Raw genomic sequence first — 27,023 nt, 5'->3', positions numbered from 1 at the left:
AATCAATTCCCAAAACTCTTTTAGGCCATAAATTTATGAACAGACAACCTATCAAATGGAAGAAAATATTTACAAATCATTTATCTGATAAGGAATTAATATCCAAAATACATAAAGAACCCCTACAACTGAACAACAAAAACAACCCAATTCAAAAATAGGCAAAGGGCTTGAACAGGCATTTTTCCAAAGATAAGTGCATGAAAGATGCGCAACATCATTATACATTAGAGAAAACACAATGAGATACCGCTTCACACCTATTAAGATAGCCAGTAATTTTTTAAAAATGAAAAATAACATTATGGTAAAGATGTGGCGGAATTAGAACTCTTGCACATTGCTGTTGGGAATGTACAATGGTACAGCTGCTATGGAAAACAGTTTGCAGTTTCTCACAAGTTGGACATAGAAATAGCATCAGACCCAGCAGTTGCACTGGAGCTCTACAACAGTGGACATGGATAAGAGAAACGTTATAGACTTTTTATTTTATAGCAAAATCAATATACTTACTACCCACTACTAAAATTCACAGGGGAAAGATTCATTTTATTGTTAGATTATTAGTGTTCTCCTTATCTTTAAGATGAGTACTTTCTAAACGACTCCAATTAAAATAATTTTAGGGCAAGGACCTGGTCTTGCCCTAAATATATTTTATTTTCTATCATTTATAATCAATAAATGATAACTGTATGAATTTAGAAGTAGTACCATTAAGCAGAGTCGGTCAAAAAGAGTTTGTTCCAGTCCATTTTCATGAGCTGCATCAGAACCCTGAATAGTAGGAGGAAGCTGTTTGGGATCTCCAACAAGTATCAGCTTTTCACACTCAAACCTAAAACAAAATTCTACAAATCAATCTAAGCAACGAGAAAAATATGCATTAACAAAATTTACTGCACTATTTTCTAAAATGTATTTCAAAGAATCTGAATACCATGAAATGTACTGAGAACATACAAGGCTTAATAGTGCTACTAGGTGTATTCAAAGGCTTTAAAAAGTTATGCAGTAAGTAAAGAATCCTCTACATAACTTTACTTGTCTCCACATAAAACCTATTAAGTGTCCCCTGCCTTGGCAAGGAATCATTATTTCACACAACACACTTTGAGAATAATGATTTTTAGAATCTATAAACTTAAGACTTAAAAACTTTCTTAGAAGTCATTTAGCTTAAACTTTTGTTTTAGAGATGAAGCCTATTAGGTTCTCATGGGTTAAATGTCTTTTTAAATAGGAGTAATATATAGTGGGGGAAAATCCAAGTTTTGTAGAAAAACCTATATGCAAGTTTTAGCTCTATTATATTCTATGGACACAGCAAGTTATTTAATCTCTACAGTGTCAGTATTTTTATCAGTAACCTTGATATAATAATACCTTGCATGGCTGTTGTAAGGATTTAAGCATGTATTGTGTTTAGTATACAGTAGATGCTCCACAAATATTGCTCCTCTACCCTCTACACAGGGCCTTACTCTCTCCATCCCTGGCTCCTGATTAGGGTGACCAACTGGTCCTGGTGCCCAGGACTGTCCCAGTTTAAACCCTGAAAGCCCCCTGATGCAGGAACCTCCCAAGTCTCAGCCAGAGCATGACAGTTGATGCCCTCCTCCCTCATCCTTTATGCCTGGGGAAAAAGATCTGTAAATTCACCAAAATAATTGTGTGCTTTATTTTAAAAGTGTTTGTTAATGTTACATCCCCATTTTTTTTAAGGGAGGAAACCCCATACTTTTGGTTATGATGTATAGAGATTTATTGCCATATATATTGCATCAAAATATATTAACATGAAAGTACTGGTGAAGTAAAATCTTTCTTGTGTATTTTCAACACTTGTAAACTGGAAATCAGAAGATTAAACATTTACTATAAAGAAGGAAAACGCAAAACAACCAAGGGGGACAGAACAGGGCCTAGGACTCGAGCCCATTAGTCTGGTCTAGTTGAGCACACCCTCCTCTGCCTTTAGGATTCCTCAGAAAGGGACGCTTTAAAAGCAGTGTTTCCAATGGGCTGAGACAGCTTAGAAGATTTCATAGTTTCCTCCATTTTAGTAGATAATTTTTCATTTTCAACTTATTTTTCTTTATATATGTTATCTACTTTCATAATCTAAAAACTATTTTCGAACCTAAACACTGGAATTATATCAAGGTAAAAACTAAAGAACATTCTTCAGTAGAGTTGGGTTCTTAAACTGTGACTAAAGAGGCACCTTTAATCTGGTTGAGATCTGCGATGTTCCACCAGAATCCAGCACTAGAACTTTCAAGGCTTTTATGAATTATGTGACTCAGGTGTCTCAACTGTCATCTAACCAAATTTTGATATACGAACTCCTCCCCCCCTCAAATTTCCTTTCACATTCTTTTAAAGAATCAGTTTAGTACTTGAATTGCTAGGAATTGTCACAAAAGTTTGGTAAGAGTTTGAGGAAATGTTTGAAATAACTGTAACATCCGAGAGTCTTTGGAAAAGAACCTTTTAGGTTACCTTGCAATGGGAAGGAGAGAAGCCGGTTCTGTCATTTGACTACACTCATCCAGGACAACCACAGGGAATTTGAGATCATTCATGCATGGGAATGGGCAGGCTGCACAGGTAACTCCAACTACTCGAACCTTCATTGTAATGAGAATGTTATTAACAACTATTAAACAAAAGAATATACTTACCAAAGAACTTGTAGGCTAAAACCATAAATGAGCTAGTCCTAATTTAATCACCACCAATCAGAAAATAGGCCACTTGACATCTACATTTTCATTATTCCCACATAAGGAATTCCTCTTAAAAAAATTTTATTTATGAACAAGTGACACCAATGAGCAATAGATTATAGTAACATATCAGTATATTGGATAAGGATGTAAAATAAGTGTGTGTGTGCTAGTCACTCAGTCGTGTCCGACTCTTTGCAACTCCATGGACTGCAGCCCACCAGGCTCTTCTGTCCATGGAATTCTCCAGGCAAGAATACTGGAGTGGGTTGCCATTCTCTTCTGTAGGGGATCTTCCCAAGTCAGGGATCGAACCCTGGTCTCCTGCATTGCAGACAGATTCTTTACCGTCTGAGCCACCAGAGAAGCCCAAGTAGTTCACATAAATGACTAATGTGCACTACCTGAGTGTAGTCAAACTAAGCCCTTCTGGATTTGGTTGGGGAAAAAGGAGGGAAGTTAAGTTCATACTTGTGATAATAAAAAGCTAGTCTGAAGCATTTTGAGGACTCCTGGAACCAAAACTTATTGTAGACATTATTATTTCCAATTTTCTCTCCTTCACCGTGAGAGTATTTATTACTCATCCACACCCTTTACTGTATGGCTTTGCAGTGCTTCCCCCCAAGAGAAGTAGATGAAGTATATTTCCCAGCCCCACTGATGCTGGGCTTGGTCATATGACCTGTTACAGCAAAAGGAATCTTAGCAGACATGCTATGAACAAAAGCTTTACATGTATCTATATGATCCATCCTGCCCTCCTGCACTTCTGCCATCTGTCAGGAGAGGGCCATCATGCCACAGATAACTGTTCTCAGAATGAGAGGTTTGACCTACACCAACTGACCTGTAGAATCACTGAATCATTAAATTTGTTGTCTTTAGTTACTGAGATTTTGTTTGTTAAGCAATGGTATTTCAGCAGTAGCTCACTGAAACGGTGCCAAGCACGTTGACTGTCCCAAATCTCTTGCAGAAAGTGACCCATGTCCACACTGTCCAACAAGTGGACAACCTCCTTTTCTTCTCCCATGCTTTGTTTATAGGAGAAAGCTACTGAAGACTTCTTTCCTCAAAGCTGACACCCTGTCTTGAGTCAGAACTTGACAAAGGCGATGATGCTACTTGCTAAGCCAGAGACCCTGTGTGTCCAATGTGGGCTCCCAACACCTGGGATCCATGGTCTGAGCCTCCCAGGTTCTTGGACAGATTTTAAACAGACCCCAAAGGGCTTGGTTTTCTAGGAAAGCATCAAAGGTAAAATTCACTTGGATATTTTGCCCAGCGTCAATAAAATAAAACATGGATTGCATAGACAGGCACACTTTAGTTGAATCTAAGCTATCATAGTTGGTTTTTTTTAATTTACTTAAGGGGAATAAAATAGGAATAATATTCCTCTCAATAGGAATAAAAATAATATAAATCGTCTACATAAATTAAAGAAATAAACAACTGACGCTGTTTCCTCTCACCTGTTTCAGCAGGGTTTTATTGGTCCCCAGTTTATGCTGCTCAATACTTTTCCTCACGTAGACTCTTTCCACAGGAGTCAAGTCTTCCTTCATGAGTGCATGCAGTTCCTTTAATTGCTCATTTTCATTTTCTGAGCCAGCATACAAACTTAAAAAACAATGACATAAAAGAATACCCTTTTATTCTATTTTAGTAGTATCACAAAAAAGCAAAACACAAGAGTTCCTAAATTAACACCAAGAAAAAGGCTTTCTCTAGTCTTCTTCAAAAACCAAACTTAAGGTAAGAGTTATGTAAAATTATACTTCTGTGCACATTCTGTGACTTTTGGAATTTGGCATTCTTACCTGTAAGGTAAAACTGGCTTGGCAATCTTTCTGACACTCCCAACTCTGACAAACTTTTCAAATCCAAGACTAAGAAGCCTTTAAAGAAAACAGGGTGAAACAGATTGACTATTTAGAAAACAGAATCTAAAACAAACTTTCATATAATATACACATTATTAAAATAACTTTGTGTAACAATATATTTTATAGTTACGTAGTTTAATGTGAAATGCCTAAACTCAAAGGGTTTAGGTTTAGCTGAAAAACTTTTTATAAAATGTGTTTCAGAGAATTTTAAAAATATGTATTATCTTATGTTGAGGGCTCATGAAATGTTCATAAAATACTGATGTTAGAATTTATCACAAATAAAATTGCCCTAGGGACTCCCTGACAATCTACTGATCAAGACTCTGTGCTCTCACTGCTGTGGCCCAGTTCCATCCCTGGTTGAGGAATTATAGAAGATCCTACAAGCTGCATGGCATGGCCAAAAAAACCCCCACAAAAATAAACAAAAAAGACAAAACTGCCCTAAAGACATCATGGAAAGCAATAGCTACCATATAGTTAGCATCAAAATTTAGTGGGAAGAGTGTTAGCCTCTTTATATACGTTGCCTTGATAATTTAATACTCCTTACAGCTCTGCACGATATCATCTTAGAGATGAGGAACTGAAACTCAGAGCTCTAAGTCAGGTATTTTGCTAAGTCAGGCCACATGGCTAATAAGTGAGGCAATCATGAATCAAACCTGGGCAAGTCTGTCTACCTCCAAAAGATACGGGTGACTGTTCTTCCACATCCATGACCCCCTAGTAAGGGCTTTGTGCAGCTGCAGCCCTCAGCTCCCTTCCTTCTTACGTATCTTACAGCTCCTGCTTTATGTGAGGAACGGAGGAGGGACTCACTGAACATCCGGACTCCTGAAACATCTGTCACCTCAAATTGGGGATAAAGAACTGGAAAACGAAAGAAACTATGGCTCTTCAAACATCGTTTTCCTAGATAATCTTGAAGCAATTTGTTTAATGTCAAGCAATACATGAACAGACTTCAGGTTTTGCACTTTTTTAGTTTTTATCTTGGATAATAGCTATTTTTCAGTCTGAAAAACTAGTTTATATATTTTTTTCAATATAAGTGTGTTAATTCTATGAGAACACTGTAGTATCCTCATCATGGAGCAAAAAATATTTTATTTCTTCTCAAGAAATTCTTCATCCTATTCTGTCCATTGCAGTTGAAATGCGTTACCCAAGTACATAGCTAAATGTCAGTTTAGTGTGAAGAAATGTCTGGGTCCAGCGTACATGCAGTTGGGATAAATACAGATCCTAACTGCAGTCCACAGTCCTCAGGCCCTCATCAGAGGCTTAAGCATCAAAGAATCTCTTCTGTGTTTTTTGTTACCTTTCATAGTCAGTCCTCAATCTTCTAGCTTCTTGATTTTTCTCTACTAAACAGAGTTAAATTTTTATCTCAAGCTAAGCAATCTAAAGTTCTTTCCAGTTTGTCCCCAAGTAACTGTTCATTATCCTGAGTCAAAAAATGTCCTCAGCCACTGTCTTAGATTACTTAGAATAGTACACACAGGTAGAACTTGCCTGGAGGGCAATCTATCAAGAAGCTTTAAAATGTTCATATCTTTTGTTCTAGGCCTAGGTTTGTCCTCAGAAAAGAATCAAAAATGGAGGCAAAGATTTATGTTTAAGGATCTTGGTTACAATATTATTTATAATAGCAAAAGCTTGTAAAGACCTTACTGATCAAAATTGTTTATAGTACAAAAATTGTTTATAGATCAAAAATCATGACATATAATAGAGCCAAGAAAATTTTGGTTTCTAAGATTTAATACCATAAAGAAATAATCTTTGAGTAAAAAAAAAGCAGGACACAAAACAAACAGTATATACTGTTGAAAACTAAGTTTGGAAAACAAAATGAATGTGTGTGAATGTATTGAAAGTCTGTAAAGAAATATAATAAAATGTTGCTGCTGCTGCTAAGTCGCTTCAGTCGTGTCCAACTCTGTGTGACGCCATAGACAGCAGCCCACCAGGCTCCCCCGTCCCTGGGATTCTCCAGGCAAGAACACTGGAGTGGGTTGCCATTTCCTTCTCCAATGCATGAAAGTGAAAAGTGAAAGTGAAGTCGCTCAGTTGTGTCCGACTCTTCACAACCCCATGGACTGCAGCCTACCAGGCTCCTTCGTCCATGGGATTCTCCAGGCAAGAGTACTGGAGTGGGGTGCCATTGAGGTCTGCATATTTTCTACTATACCCATTACCTAATGCAATTATAAAAGTTAATTTTTAAAAAGGCTATACTTATAAATAATGGATTATTTCCCCTAATCAAGCTTTATCATTTATGTTGAAATTCAGATCATTAAACATTGGAATACTGGTAAAACATTATGTAATACTGTCTTTGCATTTTTAATAAAATCTTACACAAAAATTTTACCCTGTGTGCACTATTGCTTCCATGAAACAGCAAGAGGCTAACCTTTTAGTTTGTAAGTAGGAAAAAAGATCAGGCTTCCCTGGTGGCTCAGTAGTAAAGAATCTACCTGCCAATGCAGGAGACATGGGTTTAATCCCTGGGTTAAATCCCTAGAACAATGGATCAGGAAGATCCCCTGGAGAAGGAAATGGCAACCCACTCCAGTATTCTTGCCTGGAAAATCCCATGGACAGAGGAGCCTGGTGGGCTACAGTCCATGAGGTCATAAAGAGCTGGATACAACTTAGTAACTAAACAACAGCAACAAGGAAAAAAATCACATACAAAAACCTGATGATTTTGGCACAAGGATGGGATAAAGGTAAAACTAGAGGTGGATACCTCTTATTGAAACCAAAACATAATTTAATCAAACTGTTCAGCTATTTTAGTATTATGTGTTCATATGGGCAGGTAGACGAGAGAATAACCTGTAACTTGGTTCTGCAATTTTAGCCTACTTTAAAGTAGTCACCCTAAGCTCCTGGGTCAGAGACAAAGGACTTTTATTCTTGGCATAGGAAGCAGCACAGGCACTAACGTATCTACAGTGGTTTCCTGTGGTCCCCAAGTTGAATGAGGAGACACAGAGAATCAGATGGACACCTGCACTGCATGGACTGAGCTGTAGGAAAGAACACTGAGCTTGGACAGCCACTGTTTTTTAACAAGAAATCAGCAACTCTGCTCTTGGTCCTGGAGGAAGATATTACACCATCAGTGAAGGTTGCTTACTGCAAACATAACCGGGAAAAATGTGTTGGGTTAGAGTGGTCAGGGCGTGCATGGTGGATTGCCTCCCCCAACAATATATGTCCTTAGCTAGATTTTTACATGAGTATCCCATCCTGTGTCAAAACTGTCAGGTTTCGTACGTATTTTATCCTGCTTACAAACTATTAAGTCAGCCTCTTCCTGTTTCATGGACTCTGGTTCTTGAGTCAGAGACAAAGGCCTTGCCTGTCCGGCATGCCCAGCACAAATATGCATGGACATTCAGGGCCCATGGTAGACCGCCTCTCAACAACCACCTAAAACATCAGGCACTTAAATACTCCTGTCCTACCTACCCAAGAAGCACTCTGTCAACAGCTACATTAGTAGAAGAAGAAATCAGAAGTTTCCACGGTCTTGCATTTCCAACTGTAAGAGCTTCACATTTTTCAAATAGTTGCACAAAAAACAAAATCACCACAGCTAGCAAGTAACTCTTTCCTGCTCCGAAAACGCCTAATTATTTTAAAGGGGGGGAAGAAAAGTAAAGGCAATATCGTAAATAAATTTCTGAAAAGCACAAGAAATATCCATCCATCTCCCTCTCTCCATTTAATTAATTTATTTAAAAATATTGCGGGCCCACCATGTGTTTAATTAGCACAAGGAGGACATGCATAGATAATCAAAAGACTTTCACATTTAACAAGACCACAGTCAACTTAGGAAGACAGACAAGTAAAGAAAAATGATAAAACAATACGGTTAAGTAACACTATTGGCATCAGAGAAAGAACATCTCTCTTTCCTTTGGTGGAGATGGGAATGCTTCCTGAAAATAAAAAGAATAGGAGAACTAAGTCTTCCAGGGCAAGATATCCCAACTCTTAAGGAAAGGATCATCCCAGGCAGAGATGTGACAAAGCATGAAGCCGGTAAATATTTCTGTATGGCCTGTAGCAAAAAGGCAAGAGAGGAGGTGGTCTGACAAAGAAGACAAGGGGATAAATCACAGAGTTGTGCGTGCTAAGGCTAAAAGTTTGAATTATATCTTAAAGGCCAATGGAAATCAATGAAGAATTTTAAGTAATGGAACTGACTTAATCAGATTATTATTATTTTTTTTTTTTTAAGAAAAACTACTTGAGTGAAGCCTGGCTTGTTGCAGTTCATGGGGTTGCAAAGAGTTGGATACAACTTAGCAACTGAAGAACAACTTGAGTGAAAATATGAAAAAAGGAAAAAGTAAAGGCAGATCAATTAGAAAGCTGTGTGAGATCATGGTAACGCATACATGCTGAGTTTACTAAGTGCCTCCCGTGTGCCAGGTACCATTCTGAGCTCTTTACCTATTTAACATTTGATCCCCCAAACCTATGAGACAGATGCTATTATCAAACCTTATTTTACAGAGGAGGGAATTAAAGCTAAGAGAGCCCACACTCTCACTAACTAGGCGATATGGAGGTATGTTAAAGGCCTGGACTGAGTGGGTACAAATGGGTGGGAGAGGACAGAAAATATGAAATGAAAATGAAATATCAATATGAAAAATAGGAAACTAGAAGCAACATCTCAGTGACTGATCTAATAGGGGGAAAGAAACAGTAAGAGAGAGGGAGGACGGTTAAGAGAAAATCACTTTATCTAGAGAGAAAGATACTAAAGGGGATTCAGGTTTGAAATAATCTATTGAGTTATTCTGGAATCTTGTTTGACTAGGAAATTACAAAGGTGCAGATTGAATGACACAAGCTTATATAACAATGTATTTACTAGAACTGTTTTCTTCCCTGCTTCTTACCGTGTATGATCGTGATAGGGAGGGTATGAATTGCCAGTTCCTTCGCTTCTTCGACACTCTGGCGTGATGCCATCATTTGAGCTATCTGAATTAGAGCTGCGGCTTGATCCTTGTTTAACTTGTGCACCTGAATTAACTCACTAGCCAACTTCAATGTTGCTTCTATACTGAGTAGTTCAAATTTTGTGTTGATATTTGAGAAGGCTGGTGGGATAAACTTTCTCTTATTGACTCTCTTGTTGCTCGTTGTAGTTGATGAAGACCTAGTAAAAAGGCAGCGTGAAAAAGATTTTTTTTTAAATAAAAGGCTTTTGAAACAGGTAAGTAGACCTATTTGTAACTTAGCCTTCACTTAATAAGCATCACAGAGAATATTTTTTTGGAGACATAAATGAACATATACCCCAGTTTGGAGGAAGGTGGATGAAAACAGAACATTTGTTGAAAACCTACTATATGCTGGCATCATGCTAAGCATTTTATATTACTTGATGTAATCTTCACAATACTAAGTACTTAATTATCCCATATAGAGATATAGAAATATTAACCTTTTATTCCCCCAAAATCACACAGTTAATAAGTGTATAAGCTGACTTTAAAGCCCATGTTCTGTTAAACAAAATCAACTTAGACAATTAATATAGCTTCCATTTAAGGTAAAATGGAAATAAACTGGTTTTATTTCTATTAAGACTGAATTCATTTCAAAGTAGATAAATGACATAATGGATAAGAATATTTACTTTTTTACCTAGGACTTCATTATGGTGAAAAAAATGAAATACCACAAGTTAGATCATAACAATCCAAATTAGAATGTAGACTTTTTCTATCACTTTACAGTGAATTCAACATGTCACTTCCAGTTTTTTAAAGAAAGGGACAAGGTAGTTGACAAATTAAAAATGAAGATATAGGTTATGTCAAGAATAAGATCAGTATCAATACCATACTATATTAAAGCTGTAAAATGTTACATAATTTTAAATGTTTAATAATTTGCAACATAAAAGTACAGATAAATAAAAAAGTAAAAACACTCAAAAGATCCTTAATAAATTATTCCGTAAAAAAGGAAAAATATCTGCAGTATCCTTGTTAGCCCCAGCCACAATAAATAAATAAATAGAGGAACTGTTGGGAAATGATGTGTACCTCCCCTTTCTCTTTTTAATTACTAATGAGGAGGAACCCCATAATCCCCCAAAGAAAATTAACACTTCATTGGCAAAAATTTGTGTAATGTACTTGTACTTTTACTCCATTTTCATTTTCATGATTAGTCACCATTTTTGAATACCAATGACCCAAAGGTAAATAATGACTTACATTGTTAAGAGGTACTGTGTTAGAGGTAGAGTAGCTGGATTAAAGCAGTCCCGAATATTTTTTAAAGTGGTCAGCTCTGTGCTGGCATTACAAACCAATAAGGCGTGGACCACTGCTGTAGACAGAATACAAAAAATGAACATTTAATGTAAACAAATGGACCATTAGAAAAAAACTATTAAATGTCCATATAACTCAGAGTTATATGGATTAGTCACAACATAAAATAAACCCTTAAGTATATGCAGAGGTCCTTTTATCCATTAAACCAGTATACTACCTGCTCATTCATCCTTTATAAACTGCATAATATATCAACTTTGGACTTTCATAATGAAACAAGGACAACTGTTTTGAGTTAGGGCATGGTGACACTGCTTAGCAGCTGGCAGTTCCATTTAATCAGCATACCACATTGTATTGCATAGTAGTGTGTGTGTAATTTGAACATTTTTTCCCTCAGTTATTTTATAGAAAAATAAGGAAAGCAGAAAATTAGAATGCTGTTTATTGGTGAGGAAACAACTGCAACAAATTTGAAAATATGCATTTGAAAAATGACAAATGTTTATTTAATTAGGCTCTTACTGAACTCAAGCTGATTGACTAGGTTTATTCAGTTCTAAAGGGAAAAAAAATCAAGTTTAAAAAGTCTATGAAATAGGTGAAGTGGGTCATTAAATGCCATGTCTTAATTAGTTATGGATCAAATTCAACCATCAGAAATTATTCCAGCGATCAAAATGTATAGAGAAGTAACAGATTCATAGAATTGGATAGGGATTCAGCTTACCAGGCTGAGAAGATCCCCGGAGAAGGGAAAGGCTACCCACTCCAGTATTCTGGCCTCAAGAATTCCATGGACTATATAGGCCATGGGGTCGCAAAGAATCAGACACAACTGAGTGACCTTCACTTTCACTTTGAGCTTACTAAAGCTTTCTTTATTAAAAACTAATAATAATTTTAAAATAAATAAATAAGGCTCATACCCTATTTGGAGAAGGCAATGGCACCCCACTCCAGTACTCTTGCCTGGAAAATCCCATGGACGGAGGAGCCTGGTGGGCTGCCATCTGTGGGGTCGCTAAGAGTCGGATTCAACTGAGCGACTTCACTTTCACTTTTCACTTTCATGCATTGGAAAAGGAAATGGCAACCCACTCCAGTGTTCTTGCCTGAAGAATCCCAGGGACAGGGGAGCCTGGGGGGCTACCGTCTATGGGGTTGCACAGAGCTGGACATGACTGAAGCGACTTAGCAGCAGCAGCAGCAGCAGCAGCATACCCTATTGTGTTATTAAGAATTTCTTGGGACCTCCTTGGCAATCTAGATATTAAGATTCCATGCTCCCAATACAGGGGGCACAGGTTGACTCCTGGTTAAGGAACTAAGATCCTGCATGCCATACAATATGGCCAAAAAGAAAAAAAAGAATTTCTAAAGGCAGGTGATAAGATAGCCTCAAAATGAAAATCATTGTATCCAACTGCTCACAAAATCTCCTGTAAAATCTACAAGACCTTCTCAATATAAAAATGGTTTATTAAATATATACTACTACAACAAACCAAGAGAATTAAATAAATCAAGAACCAGAACTTGTAAGAAATTAAGAAAATTCTTATTTATATTTTTAGAAATCAAGTATATACCATGTAAAATTCAACTATAACAGAACACTTAAGTGAGAGGTCAAGATTTTACTGTACTGTTAGTTAGTGCTCTGGGACTTGAGCTATAGAAATATTTTGTTGTATACACATTTTTACTACTACTACTAAGTCACTTCAGTTGTGTCCGACTCTGTGTGACCCCATAGACGGCAGCCCACCAGGCTCCCCTGTCCCTGGGATTCTCCAGGCAAGAACGCTGGAGTGGATTGCCATTTCCTTCTCCAATGCAGGAAAGTGAAAAGTCAAAGTGAAGTCGCTCAGTCGTGTCCGACTCTTAGCGACCCCATGGACTGCAGCCTACCAGGTTCCTCCATCCATGGGATTCTCCAGGCAAAAGTACTGGAGTGGGGTGCCATTGCCTTCTCCAAATACACATTTTTAGGAACATCATATACAGTAATAGGAAGTAGTGAAAGTGAAAGTAGCCCAGTCGTGTCTGATTCTTTGCGACTCTCCGCTGTCTGACTCTGTATGATCCATGGAATTCTCTAGGCCAGAACACTGGAGTGGGTAGCCTTTCTCTTTTCCAGTGGATCTTCCCAACCCAGGAATTGAACTGGGGTCCCCTGCATTGCAGGTGGATTCTTTACCAACTGAGCTATCAGGGAAGCCCAATAGGAAGTAGAGGCGGATGTTTTTTGTTGGCTTTGTTATTGCTACCAATCCATCTGCTTCCACCCACCTCATGCATGTGTGCTCAGTCATGCAACCCCATGGACTGCAGCCCACCAGGTTTTTCTGTCCATGGACTTTTCCAGGCAAGAATACCGGAGTGGGCTGCCATTTCCTTCTCCCTTTTTGTTGGCTTTAATCAAATAATCCCACACAAAGTTAGCAGGCTTGCTTACAGTGCATCACATGCCTTTCATTCTTTTTTAATATAAAGTAATATGGTCATAGTAATACTTACTGTTAGTGGGCCAGTTCGAAGGGAAATAACCTTTCAAAGGTAGAAGCTCTACCTCATTGATAGATGATGGTCCAAAGAAAGTACTGCATGCAATAAAAGTATCCAATTCAAAGTCTAGGGTTTTCGAAACCACCCAAAGATCATCTGAAAAGACAAACACTTCTACAGGTCTCAGAACAATGCTCAATCCAAAGCTACCTCGGATTTTCGTTGGTGCTTAGTTCTACACTGTTTTTCAAAAAACAAACATGGTTATCATAATTGACATAATTCCACCCAGAGAGCAGAACTCATAACATTTCATTTCCATGATTTTAACTCAATTTTATGCTTTTAAAGTTACTTCGTAATTATTTTTTAAAAAAACACTATAAATAAAAACAACATCTAACTCATTTTTCTCTTATAAAACAGTTTTATAGCTACATTTGATTTTCCCAAGGGAGAATATTAGCCTAAAAACATGCTCTGCCCTTTAATGGTTTCCATGCTCAGATAAATCTGGCAATCTGTGCACAGAATACAAGTTCCAGTTAAGAGATGCTCCAGATTAATGAATGTTCTCCTTTCTTCTCCACAGCACACTGAGCACTCATGGCTAGTAGGCTACTTTCCAGACTGCCCCTGCATTATTTCTACCATCAGTTTGAATTTACACCTACAAAGAGTCAACTGCATTTGTTCTAAAACTTACTTATAATAGTAATAGCTGTCTTTGCTACTATACTTTTATAACTTAGTGATTTCCCTGGTGGCTCAGATGGTAAAGCATCTGCCTACAATGCGGGAGACCCACATTCAATTCTTGGGTCGGGAAGATCCTCTGGAGAAGGACATGGCACCCCACCAGTACTCTTGCCTGGAAAATCCCATGGATGGAGGAGCGCAGTAGGCTACAGCCCATGGGGTTGCAAAGAGTAGGACACGACTGAGCAACTTCACTCACTCTTTTATAACTTAATCACTATAAATATGAAGGGGAAAATTACTGTTTAAAGAAAACTACGTTCCTACTTTGTAAGTCCAATGTAAATCACATATTAAAACTGAAAAATCTTGAATTAAGGTTATTTGTTTAATGTGGAACCAATTTTTAAAATTTTTATATTAACTCACATTCAATACCCCCACAGAACTATTTTTTTTAAGGAAATATGTTTAGGAAACTGAGGAAAAGCTGACCTATAGTATAATTTATACCTAATTTATTTAAAAATATCTGCCAATTGAGGTAACATATACTTAAGCAATTTCCTATTTGCAAATACATTTTTATTTAATATTGACAATTTTTTAAAAGATCTCCAATTCAAAGTAGTTGACAGAAAAAAACCTCTTTCTCCCTAAATCCTATTGAAATGACAGAAGAAATATGAAATCCAAATCCAGTACAGTACTGGCAAACAGCCAGCAGTGGGGCAGGGAAAGCCAGACTTATTTCAGAGATGCTTTAGGAAGTCACAAAGGGAACGGGACAAAAAGGATGATAAAATCTTACAAAGCTGGGAAACCACTAATCCTGCACAGATAGAAAGGAATTCTGAAAACACACACACAAAGAATTTCCCCCAACAGATTGCTAGGTTAACTCCAAGCTTACCAATCAAGGAATTACGGGTACAGAAGGCCAACTGGGACATTATTTAATAGATGATGGAATAATCCTATCACTCTTGGAGCAGTTGACTCCAGAATCCATCCTGAGGTTAAACTCTGGGGAAAAAACTAAGGCTACAGAGAGGGCTTTGAGCATGAGAAATGGGGCAGCAACCCACATAACTGCTAAGAACCTAGGATAGGTAAATAGATCAGAGTCCATCAGCAGGTCATGTATGTATGGGAATTTTGTTTTTTAAGTAAAACACAATAACCTATGTCACGTTCTGGGTCAGCAGACATTTTAAATGTCAGATAGGTAGTATTATTATTACTGTTTTATACATGAAAGAAGTTAGTCACTATATATATATTTATATATCAACAAAAGATTACATGAAAAATATATAAGAACTGTAAGATTATAAACAACACAATAATAAAATGGGTAAGAAGAAATATGTAACTAATAAACACATGAAGAGCTATTCAACATCACTGGCAAGCAGAGAAATGTAAACTAAAACCACAATGACATCATTTTATGCTCATTTGAGTCTGCTGAGCCACCAGATAGGAGCGTAAATTGATGTAACCGCTTTAGAAATCAGTTGGGCACTAGAGCCTACAGGTTTGTGTGGCATTTTCATTTCCTGTAACAGCATTTTCATTCCTAGGATTATATCTAAAGGAAACTCTTGCACATCTACAGGATAGCATAAGAATATTTATGGCACACTGTTCACAACAGCAAAACTTAGAAACCAAATGATCATCGATGGAAGAATGAATGAATGAACTGTGGCACCGTCACAAAATAAAATACTATATACACAAGTGATCTAGACTAGATTTTAGATCAACATCAATAATATCTATATACTACAGCAATATATTATACTAGTAAGTAAAAAAGATAAATTCTATAAGATTACTTACAGAACTATATCACTTGAGTAACATTTTAAAAACCTTTAAACTTAAAATATGCTTTCTAAGGAATTCATTTGTATAAACATATACAAAGGAAAGCAAGATGTTGATGAACACAGGGATGCAATGCTAACTGCCTTAGGAGAAACAACTAGGTAAGTTAGTGGGGTTTCTCTGTATGAACTATAGGTAGCTATAATTGGTACTAGATTTAGCTTTGCTTTGTTGATTCACTTTTATCATTTAAAATAACTAATCAAATAACTAAAGCAAGCTAGGTGAGGATAAATCACAAGAGTAGGTCATGAAACCAACATAATAATTAACCCAAATTAGTGTACATAAGGTCCTTAGAAAAATAATTTACTAAGAATTTTATCGCCAAATATACAAAAGCTGGGGTCCAGTGTTGTCATATTGTGCAGCAGTGACAGAAGTATCAAAAAACTCTACATTTTCAGCTTATTTTTGATATTAAATTCAGTTCATACAATGCCAAGAGCTCATGTGACTTTTTAAACAAAATTAAACAGTTTTTGGCAGCCTGTAATAAGGTTTTTTAAAAAATAAAATTTTAAATATATTTTCTAGGGGTGAGGGGGAGAATAAAATATACTATTTTCAAAAGAAATGGTTTAATTCATTACACAATAATTCACGGCATATACTGTGCAACTGTACTTTTAAAAATCTCTTTAATACAAAGAATTTACATACAGAGCTGTATGTAACTGAGATGGGGCCTCCAGGTGGCTCAGTGGTAAAGAATCTGTCTGCCAACAGAGGAGACACAGGAGACTCAGGTTCGATCCCCTCCTCCAAGATCCCCTGGAGGAGGAAATGGCAACCCACTCCAGTGTTCTTGCCTGGAAAATTCAATGGACAGAGAAGCCTGGCAGGCTACAGTCCATGGGGTCATAAAACAGTCAGACACGACTGAGCAACCTGAGCACACAGCACACCACACATAAAACTAAGACACAAGGCTAGACTCAGTCACAGCATCATCATATCAACCCACCTTTGCTGTAAGCAGATGAACTTTCTTTCCGACTCAGTTTAAGATAAAGTTTGCTCTTAGGTTCATTATAAAATTCAGGATCTACAGTAGTAAACTTCTTTAGTTTACCATACCGTTTTCTTTGAAAATCAAATCCTTTCCTGCAAAATGAGTAAGAGACAAACCTGAATTTGAATATTAAAGTATGAAGTTTTTCTTGAGATAATTAACATATACTATATTATTCCAGGTGTACAACATCATGATTTATGTGTATACTATGAAATTATCACCATAGTAAGTCAAGTTAACAACCATCACCACACAGTCACAAAGTTTTTTTCTTGTGAAAAAAAAATGAAGTGTTTTTGTTTATTTTTAAATAAATTAAGGGGAATTCCCTGGTGGCCCATTGATTAGGATGACAAGCATTCACTGCAGAGGACCTGGGTTTGATCCCTGGCTGGGGAACTAAGATCCCACATGCTGCAAGGCATACCAAATAAATAAATATATTGAATTTTTTTAAAAAGCACTAAAGAACTCATTGCATGTATAAAATTTTTTTAATAAAATTTTTTTATTGTAATGAGAACTCTTACTCTTATCAACTTTCAAATATACAGTAAAATAATATTAACCACAGTCACCATACTGTATACATCTGCAGGACTTATTTATTTTGCAACTGGAAGTTTGAAAGTACAAATGTTTTTTAAAATTTTTCTTTAAAACAGAGTATGAAAAGGAAAGAACCAAAGAGTGTGTATGTTTATATGCTTTTATATATTGTTGTTCTGATTAGTCACTAAGTCATGTCCAACTCTCTTGTGACCCCATGGACTGTAGCCCCCATGGACTTCAACCGTGTAATTCCAGATGTTCAAGCTGGATTTAGAAAAGGTAGAGGAACCAGAGATCAAATAGACAATATCCACTGGATCATCAAAAAAGCAAGAGAGTTCCAGAAAAACATCTACTTCTGCTTTATTGACTATGCCAAAGCCTTTGACTGTGTGGATCACAATAAACTGTGGAAGATTCTTAAAGAGATGGGAATACCAGATGACCTTATCTTCCTCCTGAGAAATCTGTATGCAGGTCAAGAAGCAACAGTTAGAACTGGACATGGAATAGCAGACTGGTTCCAAATCTGGAAAGGAGTACGTCAAGGTTGTATATTGTCACCCTGCTTATTTAACTTATATGCAGAGTGCATTGTGAGAAATGCTGGGCTGGATGAAGCACAAGCTGGAATTAAGATTGCTGGGAGAAATATCAATAACCCCAGACATGCAGATGACACCACCCTTATAGCAGAAAGCGAAGAACTAAAGAGCCTCTTGATGAAAGTGAAAGAGGAGAGTTTAAAAGCTGGCTTAAAACTCAACACTCAGAAAATGAAGATCATGGCATACAGTCCCATCACTTCATGGCAAATAGATGGGGAAACAATGGAAACAGTGGCAGACTTTATTTCCTTGGGCTCCAAAATCACTGCAGATGGTGACTGCAGCCAGGAAATTAAAAGATGCTTGTTCCTTTAAAGAAAATCTGTGACCAACCTAGACAGCATATTAAAAAGCAGAGATATTAATTTGCCAACAAAGGTCTGTCTAGTCAAAGCTATGGTTTTTCCAGTATTCATGTATGGATATGAGAGTTGGACTATAAAGAAAGCTGAGCACCAAAGAATTGATGCTTTTGAACTGTGGTGTTGGAGAAGACTCTTGAGAGTCCCTTGGACTGCAAGGAGATCAAACCAGTACATCCTAAAGGAAATCAGTCCTGAATATTCATTGGAAGGACTGATACTGAAGCTGAGATTCCAATTCTTTGGCCACCTGATGCGAAGAACCGACTCATTTGAAAAGACTGTGATGCTGGGAAAGATTGAAAGCAGGAGGAGAAGGAGACAACAGAGGATGAGATGGTTGGATGGCATCACCAACTTGATGGACATGAGTTTGAGCAAGCTCTGGGAGTTGGTAATGGACAGGGAAGCCTGGTGTGCTGCAGTCCATGGGGTCGCAGAGTCCAACATGACTGAGCGACTGAACTGAACTGGACTGTAGCCAAACAGCCTCCTCTGTCCATGAGATTCCCAGGCAAAAATACTGGAGTGGGTTGCCGTTTTCTTCTCCAGGGGATCTTCCTGACCAAGGGATCAAACCCGCGTCTCTTTCTACTCATGCATTGGCAGGTGAGTTCTTTACCCCTGAGCCACCTGGGAAACCCACTTTCATACACATATGTCAGTTCAGTTCAGTTCAGTTGCTCCGTCTTGTCCGAATCTTTTCGACCCCATGAATTGCAGCACGCCAGGCCTCCCTGTCCATCACCAACTCCCAGAGTTCACTCAAACTCACGTCCATCGAGTCAGTGATGCCATCCAGCCATCTCATCCTCTGTCGTCCCCTTCTCTTCCTGCCCCCAATCCCTCTCAGCATCATAGTCTTTTCCAATAAGTCAACTCTGCACATGAGGTGGCCAAAGTACTGGAGTTTCAGCTTTAGCATCATTCCTTCCAAAGAGCACCCAGGACTGATCTCCTTTAGGATGGACTGGTTGGATCTCGTATATATACACAATAAAAATATATTGTGTCAAAGACAAGCCTCACAGAAACATCATTACTTTTAAAAGAGACAGATAGGAATAGTATCTAAAAGATAGACTACTTCAGTTTCTATAACTGTAAAATGGAGTAATAGACTATATTTCCATAGCTTATAAATTATGACAATTAAATGAAATAATATTTCAGAGTGTTTAGAAGAGTACCTGACATATACAAGCTCCCAATAAATCTGTTATTATTAAATTATCATCCAAATGCTCATTATTTCACTTTTTGGGTAATTCAACTTTTATAATGACTGTTTCCAAAAAGTAGCATTCTATGATACTATAAACTATGTAGTTGAGGTTTGTGAATGATCACTATGTATTATCTGCTGCTGCTAAGTCACTTCAGTCGTGTCCGACTCTGTGTGACCCCATAGACGGCAGCCACCAGGCTCCCCTATCCCTGGGATTCTCCAGGCAAGAACACTGGAGTGGGTTGCCATTTCCTTCTCCAATGCAGGAAATGAAAAGTGAAAGTGAAGTCGCTCAGTCATGTCTGACTCTTCGAGACCCCATGGACTGCAGCCTACAAGGCTCCTCCATCCATGGGATTTTCCAGGCAAGAGTACTGGAGTGGGGTGCCATTGCCTTCTCCGATGTATTATCCTGCACTGATAAAAATTGTTCTTGGGATTTGTTCCACAGAGTTTTCCTTAGGATTATGATTAATGTAAAAGTGGTTAGAAAAATGGCATTCCTGCCAGTAATCTTCATATTGCTGACACTGTTCAATGCTTGTTTAATGTGGTTTAGTTGCTAAGTGGTGTCTGACTCTTTGCGACCCTATGGACTGTAACCCACCAGGCTCCTCTGTCCATGGGATTTTCCAGGTAAGAATACTGGAGTGGGTTACCATTTCTTTCTCCAGGGGATCTTCCTGACACAGGGATCAGGAATGTCCTGCATCTCCTGCATTTGCAGGCAGATTCTTTACCACTGAGCCACCCCAAATATCTGCTCAATATTTAGAGAGGACCATAAACAGCTTTAGAGAATTATTCCCATTTTACAGTTATAAAAACTGAGGTATCTTTTAGATATTTTTCCTAACTCAAACTCTTTGAAAACTGGTGATAATTCTGTGAGGTTGCTATTTTGATACAATTAGAGGCAGTTACTTAGCATCATAAAACATACCTCACGAAAAGTTGGCATTCCTCATAGAGGGGTATCTTTTGACTTCTTAAGTAGAAGCCAATACTTTTTATATCACTTAAAACCATGCTAGGTAGAGATTTTTCCTGTGTTAAATATCCTGGGGTCATTTCTTCAAACCACTTAAAAAATTTACATTGGTCAGCTTTGGGTCCATCACAGGTATAAAAGAGACGACCCTGAGGGGACAAAGATATTGAAACTTAGTGAGAAAAATCATGTTTTTATTTATTTATTTATTTTACTGTTTTAGTACCATGTTTGTCAAGACTTTTCTAAAGGCTGCTTGGAGACTCCTCCAATATTACTTATGAATTCTTGCTTTTGCAACTAAATTTAAATCCAAATTTACATACTCAACTAACAAAGTGGAATATGCAAGCAGTGGAGGAAAGCTGTATTATGAGTGAAAGTACAGTTACGAGTACAAACCATCAATCAACATTACACACATTTCACTAACTTAACTTCTTCCGTAATAATGTCATCAGCAATATGAATTAAGTCAGTGTGCTTCTCTACTCCTCCAGCCGTATCAGCTTTGTTACTCGTACTAGAGGCCAGTCTCAGCCCTACTTTCTTCAGGCTCATCCCTGCATTCTCTAAGCCCTCAGGTGGGGGACATATTCCCTTCTTAGTGCCCTTCCTGTAATTTGCGCATCCCTCCTATTTTTATACATTCCAGTATTATATAAAATTTCCTTTTACATCTTTTTCTCCATCTGCTACTATGCAGCAAGTTCCCAAGCAATCTGAAAGCTGATCTTAATTCATATTTTTGTATCCTCGAATGCAGATCAACTTTCAGGAAAAATGTACTGAGTGTTTACTATATGTTAGTTACTAATGCCTCAAGCAGAAGACTCCTAGTCAAGACTTAACACTTCAAACTTTTTGTAAAGCAACAGGTACCAAGACTTTTATAAACAAATAAGTCTAACAAAAGGAGGGGAAGAGGGAAAAATACCTTATTTGGACCTTCCTTTTTAACCATGACCAGTTTTGCAGGCTGCTGATGATGGCAGGATGGCACATTATTTTCTACATTTTTCAGTTTGTCTCCATTTGATGATGTGTAAAATGATATGTCAACTTTTGAAAGAGCTTTGTGCAACCTTTGTGCCAATCCAAATAGCAATATATTTAAATGTTCTACAAAAAAAATTGTTAAGGTAATTTAAAAATATATACAGATGAAAATTAAATACAAAATAATTTCACCTTTGTATCAGATATGTACTATTAGTTAAATCTGAAAATAGCCTTTGACAGAGTAAACTGTAACATAACACTAACATCCATTTTTAAAAAGACGAGTATTACTCTTGTATAAAAAAAACAATCAAAACTAATCATACACCATACTTAAAATTTCCTACTTGATTTATCAAAACTACCTGTAACACTTTTAGTTTTAAAAAAATGTTTACACTACATATTGAACAAGATAATGCTGTCATTTCCCACTCTTAAACTCAATTTTGATCTGAAATTAAAATATAAGTTACTGTCAAAACCTGGATTAAATATACAGAAAATAGCAAATGTCAAGTAGAAATTTAATATAAAAATTCATAATATAAGATGCTACACTTTCTCACAGTTATACTATTGACATTAAGCAGCAATCAATCATAATAAAATAAAAAAAAATCTTGTCTCATACCTGTGAGACAAGATGTAAAAACCTGCTTATAATGCGCAGGAGACTGAAAAACAGCTGGTATGTGAATCTGCCTTTGGGGAAGACATGCAGATTTTACTTTCTGCCCACTTGGGAAGCATAGCTCAGAGTCTTTTACCTCCTGAAATGCAATAATTCAAGTTATTACAATAATTCCAGAAAAATACTGTTTACTAATAAGCAAATTATATAGATAATATTAAATTTTTCTTTTGATTTCCAGAATGCATGAAATCATTTTCTAATTTTAAACAGGAAATTGAGTATAGCAGGAAAGGCTATGACATGGCACTTTTAATGATAAATAAGACTAACTTTTCTTGTCGGCCCCTTAATATGTTTTTAAATTTTTTGTAGGAAAAATTTAACTGATGTGAGTGAATCATTATGTATCTCTACTTCTGGTCACAATTACAGTAAGAATTGTTCATAACCAATGTAAGTAGGATGTACCTTTACCCTAATAATGATCTGGTCAGCAAAACTGAGCTCATAGTGAAATGAAAATAATCAAAACTGAGCTGATTGTAAAAATGAAAACAATAGTAGTAGTAGTAGTGGAAGTGATGGTGGAAACAGAACTATAATTTAAGTACCTTTTATGTCCAGATACTGCACCAGACACTTTCAAATACGTAATTTAGTGTTTACAACCTCTAGAAAGGTCTTAAGTCAAAGATGTGACTGGGGCTTTCCTGGTGGTCCAGTGGCTAAGACTCCATGCTCCCAATGCAGGGACCCTGGGTGTGATTCCTGATTGGGGAACTAAGATCCCATAGGCCACATCTAAGACCTGGTGCAGCCAAATAAATTCAGTAAATAAATAAAAAGAATTTTTAAAAAAAATGTGACTGTAGCAAAAGTTCTGGAAAACTCTTAAAAAAAAAAAAAGAAAAATCCCAAAGCCACTGGCTTCAAGACTAAAATCATTTCACCTGTATGACTTTGGTAATTCTTTTGCTGAAATTCAGATAAGTACTGGAAAAGATGCACCAAGAAAACACTGGGACATTTCCTCACCTGTAAATCTCCTGTTACACTGCAGTTGTAGCAGGCATACTCTCCTAACATATTCTGAACTTCCTCAGTCTTAGAAGCCTCGTTTATATTCAAAGAAAATGCCTTCTTTCTGCAAACCGAATCTTGACTGCTAAAATCCTGCTGCTGCTGTTGAAGCATGTGTTTCATCATTTGTAAATACACAGAGTCTAAAGAACTTCCATTCACAGCATCATTCTCTCTTTCACCTGTGTTACTAAAATGCATCCCAGAAACAGCCTCAGCAAAGAAGCCGTCTGTTACTTTCTCATCAACTCTGTCTGGAGTAGTCAAGTTGCACTGGCGTGTATTTTGATATTTCAGCCACTTGCTTTGAGTAGATGTATTATCAAGAAGGGAAACCTCACTTGGAGTCACTTCCCTAGATTCGTTAGAGAAAGAAGCTTCGCTTTGGTCCTCGGGCCCAAAGCTGAAAGAAGGAACTGCTGACTCTTCACGCAGGCTGAATATGGGAGGACCAGAAGCCTTCTGCCTGTCACGGTCCATCATACGTGAACAAGAATCTGAGTCAGGTGGCCCACTGGCAGGCGGCAAAGCAACAAGTGGAGCTCGGGTTCTACTTACTTCAAAGGAAAGCCTCTGAAGGTTCTTATTCTCCAGAGAACTTGATTTTTTCATTACTGAAAAAGAGAGAGCTGATTAAAAATGTATTACAGATATCACTCAATCTTTAGAAAACGGTGGGTATTCATACAAAAAAGCAAAAAGTAGCAACATGCCTCGTGCCAGAAAAAGAAAGTCACATTTCCTTTTAAAAAATTTTAATTTTTTAGTCTCAAAAAAATAAAGATTTCAAATTTAATTTTAGACTCTGAAACTTTTTTAAGGTTGATAAACTTGAAATCCTTCTCTTTTTCTTTTCTTTCTTAGCTAATAATTTCCACTCACCACCACCACACTTACCCCACCAAATACTGCATTATATTTATATAACACTGAACCTTTCAAGTACTTTACAACCAAGAAGGGATTCATCATTCTCACTTTACAGATGAGGTTGCCAACCAAGGCCTAGAGGTAACCTAACTACCAATTGGCAGAGTTAAGACAAGAAACCAAACTTAGGTTTTTTTCTCAATTTTATATTCCTTCTCCAGAGACTGAAGTTCAAGGTTTATTTACTGATGTGTTATAACCTCTCATATATTTATTATACTCATGGATTAATATGTTGACCTTCAGGGTAAAGAAGACTTTTAGCTTTATTTTGATACATTGTTATGTGATAAGAGTTCAATTGTGTTAAACACATGTTATGGCAGATTTTGGCTGAGTTTTAGAATTCCTTTCAGCATCACTAGTAGTTAATATATTCCTGAAAATATTAAAAGCAGTAATATTTGCTGAATAAATAGTAATACTGCATGAGAACTATATCAGCTTAAAGTTTTTACCTAAAATGCTATGGTTTCCTGTTTTATAATAATGTTCCTTCTTGACAGAGTTTCTGTTTCGTTGCAAATAAACCCTGGCGGTCACTTGGGAAGGTAGCAGGACAGCAGGTAAGTCAATGGCATTCTTTTGTAAAGTGTTATGATGTACTCCTAACAAACTGACTAAGCGACATTGACAGGAAAGTTAACACCTGATTAAATAGTAAGTCATGGCAGCACTGTGTCGACCATCTGTCTGTCACTGTCGCTTCACCTGTCTCAGATGCTCACTCTTCCCATACTGACTCTTTCCTACCTTGCTTCCTCTACCACCCACACCCACTAAACCTTCTCCAACCCAATTCTCCAGACACTTTAAGCTTTTATTTTTATATCATCCACCCACGACCAAAATATTACCTACAACTTTACTCCTCACTCAGCCTAACTTCAGAATCAAGGGAAGATACATTGATGAGATTAAGGAACAGAAGTTAGTAGAAGAGATCTATAAATGTATTATCTTATCAAGAAGCAGGAAATTACTCATAGGGAAGAAGAAGTGTAACGTATGAAGACACAGAAGCCTGAGAATGCAGTTGAGGTCACAGCAGTTGAAGAGCTCCCTGATAATGCCAGGATCCCAAAGCAAAAGAGGGGAAGCTGAGAGGTTATGAGAAGGTCAACCATGATTGACATTCACAATGAACCTGTTCCCCGGTCGGGGGGGAGGGGCTACAGAGGGGCCAGGTTCTGGAGTTACAGCTGTGAGAAGTGTTGGCAATGGTAGAGGTCTGAGATGAGAAGATGAGAGGATAAAGAAGGTACCAGAGAGCTAGAAGGGAGTACTGGATTTGGAAGTAAGAGCCATCCTCAACAGAAAAAGTCAAAGCAGAGTGTGGGAAGGTGTGAGGGTATAAGACACTAAGTCTGGTTTCAAGATTATTTTTAGTTTAGTAGCAATCTCTCACAGAGAAGGCGATGGCACGCCACTCCAGTACTCTTGCCTGGAAAATCCCATGGATGGAGGAGCCTGGTGGGCTGCAGTTCATGGGGTCGCTAAGAGTCGGACATGACTGAGCGACTTCACTTTCACTTTTCACTTTCATGCATTGGAGAAGGAAATGGCAACCCACTCCAGTGTTCTTGCTTGGAGAATCCCAGGGATGGGGGAGCCTGGTGGGCTGCCGTCTATGGGGTCGCACAGAGTTGGACACGACTAAAGCGACTTAGCAGCAGCAGCAATCTCTCAAATGAAAAATCTCATTTTACATGGACAGATAGATTAGAACCATACGGGAGCAATTATCTACGCTAAGAAAGTGAACATTACCAGGTAAAGTTTGCCCTTTCAGGGACTCCTCAGAGAATTCTAGCATGAAGTCATCATCTCTCGAGTTAAAAGATAAAGTAGAAACAGGGCTTAATGTTGAGATCTTCTGTTCTGGTGACGTCACCTATCCAGAAAGAAGAGACAAAACTACAGACCAAAATCCTCTTATTGCATTTTTCCCCTATAGTCTGAACAAATTCTAGTAACTGTATTATAAAAACAATGCTTTCAAAAAAAATAAAAAAATTTAAAAAAAAAAACAATGCTTTCAAGCACATTGTGTAGAGCTATAGGGGGGCAAAGTTCCTTCCAAAAGGGGCAGGACAGAATAAATGCACTAAAATAAACAAGGATATTGGAAAGTGAAATACAGAACATAAACCTGTTGGATTTATTTGAAATGGGTCAGATTCTGATTTGGATTGATATGAGTTACGAGGATTTGGTTGTGAAGATCAGGTTCCAGTCTTAGGGACACAGGCTTAAGCAGATCTCATGTCTGGAGCTGGGAAGACAACACTTCCTGCAAACCCAAGGCCTGAACAGCTTTTTCTTTATGTCCTTAGGTCTAGGGTATATCTACAGTTGATCTAAAACTTCAAAATATTGCTTCTAAATGGAATAAACTCTTCTTTAATATATTCCATATCTGAACAGTCATATCATTCTCTATGTTATTCTCCTTCTAATGGGATTTAATTGTGTTGCTACTTCTAGAAATTAATCACCTTAAAAATCTAATATGGGTTGCAGTGCTCTGTGATAACCTAG

The 27,023-nt window shown here is 37.4% G+C and overlaps 1 protein-coding gene across 6 annotated transcripts in view; it reads right to left on the bottom strand.

The window, feature by feature from the left end:
• The window catches only part of ZGRF1 (zinc finger GRF-type containing 1), a 55,698-nt gene that overhangs the window by 2,536 nt on the left and 26,139 nt on the right, over positions 1-27,023 (bottom strand). For 3 of the 6 annotated variants that reach the window (XM_019962292.2, XM_019962294.2, XM_070791045.1), the window contains 14 exons: positions 26,253-26,376; positions 23,508-24,166; positions 22,470-22,608; positions 21,771-21,955; positions 20,786-20,982; positions 17,042-17,181; positions 13,492-13,635; positions 10,906-11,020; positions 9,574-9,836; positions 8,126-8,285; positions 4,562-4,639; positions 4,214-4,361; positions 2,509-2,636; positions 718-841 (listed from right to left, as the gene is read on the bottom strand). In XM_019962292.2, the coding sequence (XP_019817851.2) occupies positions 718-841; positions 2,509-2,636; positions 4,214-4,361; positions 4,562-4,639; positions 8,126-8,285; positions 9,574-9,836; positions 10,906-11,020; positions 13,492-13,635; positions 17,042-17,181; positions 20,786-20,982; positions 21,771-21,955; positions 22,470-22,608; positions 23,508-24,166; positions 26,253-26,376 (2,604 nt within the window). Of the gene's footprint in view, positions 1-717; positions 842-2,508; positions 2,637-4,213; positions 4,362-4,561; positions 4,640-8,125; positions 8,286-9,573; positions 9,837-10,905; positions 11,021-13,491; positions 13,636-17,041; positions 17,182-20,785; positions 20,983-21,770; positions 21,956-22,469; positions 22,609-23,507; positions 24,167-26,252; positions 26,377-27,023 lie in introns of those variants that run through there. The other 3 variants (XM_019962293.2, XM_019962296.2, XR_011567062.1) reach the window with 3 other exon arrangements.

Source organism: Bos indicus, chromosome 6 (assembly GCF_029378745.1).
Source record: "Bos indicus isolate NIAB-ARS_2022 breed Sahiwal x Tharparkar chromosome 6, NIAB-ARS_B.indTharparkar_mat_pri_1.0, whole genome shotgun sequence".
NCBI classification, from domain to species: domain Eukaryota; kingdom Metazoa; phylum Chordata; class Mammalia; order Artiodactyla; family Bovidae; genus Bos; species Bos indicus.
The sequence above is the reverse complement of the archived record's forward strand: the minus strand, read 5'-3'. Positions and strand labels throughout refer to the sequence as shown.